This window comes from Gossypium hirsutum, chromosome D06 (genome assembly GCF_007990345.1).
Source record: "Gossypium hirsutum isolate 1008001.06 chromosome D06, Gossypium_hirsutum_v2.1, whole genome shotgun sequence".
NCBI classification, from domain to species: Eukaryota; Viridiplantae; Streptophyta; class Magnoliopsida; order Malvales; family Malvaceae; genus Gossypium; species Gossypium hirsutum.
The window spans coordinates 52,368,621-52,373,664 of NC_053442.1; the positions used below are offsets into that span (position 1 = coordinate 52,368,621).

General features: G+C 27.9%; 1 protein-coding gene across 1 annotated transcript; it reads left to right on the plus strand.

Moving 5' to 3' along the window:
* Positions 1-1,148: 1,148 nt before the first annotated feature.
* LOC107900157 (uncharacterized) lies at positions 1,149-1,829 on the plus strand. Its single transcript, XM_016825856.1, has one exon. It carries the CDS (start codon positions 1,149-1,151, stop codon positions 1,827-1,829), a length of 681 nt encoding a protein of 226 aa, XP_016681345.1.
* Positions 1,830-5,044: the final 3,215 nt, after the last annotated feature.

A 5,044-nucleotide genomic window follows, 5' to 3' on the forward strand; every position in this document is an offset into this window, starting at 1 on the left:
TTCTTTTCTTTAATGTGAAAGTGAAAATTTCTTCTCAAATAGAAACTAACAGAATCGTTATTCCAGAAAATATATTTAATTCTTAGAGAATAAAAGTCTCTCTATTTTCGGGCAAAATAATGATATCTGAAAGTTGTGTAAATAGCCTTATCGGTGCCAACCATTTATAGGGAGTAAGGTAGAACCCTTATTGAATTGTAAAAGTTTATTTCAACTAGAAAAACGAGCTCCTAGTTAAACTAAAAGTATAGGTGGCGGCAACCCTAGTTAATATTACTAGGGTTCATCGTCCACCCCTTTAACATGAAGGGCTTTTGGGTCTCTCCTATATCGGGTCCAATTACAAATACTTCTCGAGCTTTTAACCCAATACTTAACAATTTGATCCAACTCAATATTTATTTTTTTATTTTCCAAAATAAACTTCAATATATTTTTAATTAAATAATCTTCTCAATCCAATTCTAATTTCTTTAAAATCATTACGACTTTACCGTAAAAAATCTATGATAAAATATATTTAATATTTCTGTATTCAATGGTTCACTACGATTTATTTTCATTTTAAAACTTCATTTAATTCGAAAAATTAAATTTATTTTTGAGATCATTTTCATTTTACTATCGTGAAAATTTCACTACAGAATTGGGGTTTAATCTATTACAAGGGTTAGCTTGATTCGAGTGGCTTCACCTGAAATTTAGGTACTACTAGCTTGCGATAGAGTTGCTGAGAGTTCTAGGATTGAGCTGAATAGTCTTTACTTATGCTTTCTGTCTTTTTTATTAAAAAAAAAATCTCATGTTTCACGAGATAAGAAAATAAGTATGTATTTATGCAAGCATACATGTTTCACCATTTGAAGCTTTATATTCATTATTAAACAAAGTTATAATAGGTCAATTAGTTATCGTATTATAATTGATGGGTTATAAAGAAAGGTCGTGGGACATACAAAAGAAGTACATGGAAAATTGTGGGAGATATTTGAGATTGTGGTCGGTCAATTATTTGCCAACCTTTGTTTTTTTTTTCTATAAAAGCCCTTTGATCTTGGAACTTGACCAAAAATACAATTTAAAACCCTAAAAAGTTGCTTCAAATAGCCATATTTTCTTCATCTCCACTAACTAATCTAGCCAAGCACATGAATATTCCAATGAAAACCCACAAATCCAAAAGCTTTGATGAGAAGGGGAAAGGAATGCCCTCCTTTGCCTTCCTTTTCTCCCTTGTGATTTACATCTCTATCATCTACGTCTTTAGCCTTTCTCCATCCACTCTTTTCAGTAATTCCAAGTTCTGGTTTGCTATTTCCAACACTCTCATCCTCTTTATTGCAGCTGATTATGGCGCTTTCGCTTCCTCCAAAGATCACAACCTCGACCTTTATGGTGAATATGCCTTGCACGGCGCAAGAAGGACATGTACTACTGTTGTTCCGTCATTTGTCTCACAATACACTAGAATTGTCACAAAAAGCAGTCTCAATGAAGATGAAAAGAAGAATGAAATCCGAGTGAGAAACTCGGATGATAATTTGCGACAACATCCCATGAAAGCTGATAATGAAGCAACTAAACCAAAAACTATCCCAAGAAACGAGTCTGATAAAGTGAACAATTTGCAGAGTTCAAAGACCAAACACCATGAAGCAGAAGATGAAAACGAGTATTGGAGAATGACAGATGAGGAACTCAACAGGAGAGTTGAAGAGTTTATTCACAACTTCAATACGCAGATTAGGCTTCAAGGTATTAGAAACACCCAACCTTTGGATCACGAATATGAAGAGCAAGGAGATACTGTAAATCAAATCCATATTTAAATCTAATAAATTAAGGTTTAGTTCTTTACTTTCTGAAATTTAAAGATTTTCATATCACAAATTACGCTCAATGATAAACTTCTCACTCAATCATTACAATGTCTAAAGGCTGAACTTTTATTAGATTCACTAAAAATGTTTGATCTTAATCCATCATTCCTTCATGAAAGATTGGGGCCGGATTTGAGTGTTTGAAAAGTCATCCCTCATCAAGTAATCATGGTAATACACTTAATTGTACCATCCAATTATTCTCTCCAATGATTACCTTTCATAAATCAAACACATTTAAAAAAAATTAAAATTTCTAAATTGGTATAATTATTATCATAAGTAATTACACTTCCTTATAATTACTTTGTACGTGTAAACATAACTATCTTAACAATTACAATTTTTTTACAAACACAACTATCCTAATATAATTACACTTTCATATAATAATTCTATGTATCTAAACACTTTGATTTTATTAAAAGATATTTCTTTTAGAGTTTAAGTACAATATTATTACAAATACATGTTTAAGCCACTATTATATAGAATTAAATCTACTTATTATAAGACCCAAACTTGATTACCCGAAAACTTAAAACTTCAACTTTTACTAGTAATATCAAAACTTAACTTTTTTTTATTTGTAACACTTAGAGAGCATTTTCAATCGGAGAGAATGGCTAGTGATTCACTAGTTTAATTGAAAGAATAACTCATTGAGTAGAATTATTGTGTCTCTACTTCGTTATACTCTATTCCTCTAGCATTGAATAGGGAAAACTTTTTCAGATTTGTCTATGAAAGTATTTATATGATGAAGTAAATAAATATTGCATTATATCCGATATAAATATAAATGAGTAATAAAATATAATTTCATAAGTTTACTAATATACCTTTTTTTACTTATATATAAATATGTTATAATAAAATTTATTTTTTGAATGAAAGCACAATATTATGGATTAGATGATACTACACATCTTGAAACAGAAGACTTCTTTGAGGATTAGGCTTAAAGAACTTGTTATTTTATTAAAGATAGAGAGAAAGATGGATAGTTCAATTATTTTATGTATGATATTTGAAATCTTAAAGATTTGATTCACTATTAATTTTTTTTGTTATTAAATATGTTTAAAAACTTGAAATTAATTAAAATTGTATATGCAGTATCCATTTGACTTATGTAATCATTTAAATGAAAGATATGATCATCGGAATATGATAATTCTATCTAAAGCTCATTATAATAGAATGCAACTGAACTTAATTATAAGATTTTAAAACTGCGAGTGGTTATAATTCTATAATATTTAGGATAAGTTCTCAATTAAAATTATGTGAAAAAAGTATTACTTATGAGAACTTATTTTTAACAAATATATATTGTCAACTTTTCATGTCTTAAATGTGCTCTTACAACAACAATACCGTGAAAATTTTAAAATATTAATACTATATCCAAAGGCGAATCTAGGGGTGTTGGCAACAACCCGCTGTATAATTATTACATTAACTTATCAATTCCATTCTAGCTAGTCAAATGTGAAACTTTTAATGCCAGCAATTATGGGTCTATCCAATTGAGAAAAATTCTCCATTTTTTAAAGGAATTGAAAAAAGTTCTTTTATCATTATAAATTAGAAAGAAGAAGAAGAAAAAAAACTATTATTGGAATTGAGCTAGTCTCTTTCGTTGTGCCTTTGATTGGAGGCTTTGCCATCCCATTTTGTTGTCTACCCTTGGGAAGCAAGCAAGTTGTGCAAATGGGTTTGGATTGTAGTGAATGTGTTATTATTTTCAATCTCTCCTTTTCATTCAACCCTTACCATGCCAATGACTTGTATGTATTCAATTAAATACTTTGCACAAAATCTAGATAGCAGCATAGGGAATAATTTCACCTTTATAATCTTGTGTGGTACGGGGTAACTGTATGTCCTAGTCACTATTTCCAGAATTAATATTAAAATATTATTACTTTTCTTGTAGAAAAAAATAAAATATTTAGTACTTCTATTTTTATAAAATATTTAATCTAATATACATATTTTGAAAATATTCAATGTGATACTTAAATTTTTAATTTATGTATTATTTGGTATCGTAATTTTGTAAAATGCCCAGTATAGTACTTATATACTTTGAAAATATTCAATGCGGTACCTGAATTATCAATTTGTACATTATTATGATACTTGAAGTTAACATCCTTAGTATATGTTAAACCAACCAATGAAAATTCGATACGCGGATTTTTTTTCTTTCAAACCATCAATTCCACATAGATAATATATATTATATAAAAAGTTAAATAAAACAAAAATAAATAGAATTAAATTAAATTAATTAAACTTAAACATATGTTTAGTTTTTAAAAAAGCTTGGGATTTTTCTCTAAGAAGATTTGAAGAGCGAAGTTATAACTCAAAATTTCTCTAATTTTTTTAAAACCTTAAAATTTCTAAAATTTATACAAATCAAAATTTTCCGATATTTGTCTCTTTCTTGACTTAGTGAGCTTTGAATGGAAGGTTGACTACCATGAGATTCTCCAACTTTGCTTCTAAATGTGGATTCATCTTAAAGGTAAAATTTTTGAAAGAAAATTTGAAAAAAAAAAATCAAGATCAAATTTTTACAATTAAGGTTTCTTGTGAAGGAAATTTAATTTCACATGGGAAGCTCTTCGAAAAAGATGAGTTTAGTATTTACTTTAATGAAAAATATGATGTTTTTGCTTATGTAAATTTAGTATTTACTTAATTTTTTTATTAACTATATGTGATTTAGACTAAGTTATTTGTTTCTTTAATTTATTTTAGTTTAATTTTTTTATTTAATTTTTCACATAACGATATATTATCCATGTGAAATTAATTATTTCGAAAAAGAAAAGTTTCCACATGTTGAATTTTAATTGGCTAGTTTTGCATTCACTAACGATGTTAACTCTAGGTACCACATTAGACATTTCAAAGTACAGGTATGTTATTAGATATTTTATGAAAGTATAGGTACTGAATAATACACAAATTGATAGTTTTTGTACCACATTGAACATTTTCAAACTATTAATATTACATTATATATTTTATAAAATTATAGGTACCAAATATGAAATTATCCCGAAAAAATTACTCCTTATATTTGCTTATTCCAAGCCAAGTCTTTCGAGTGTAGTTTTCAATAGAAGAGTGCCTTGAAATTAGGA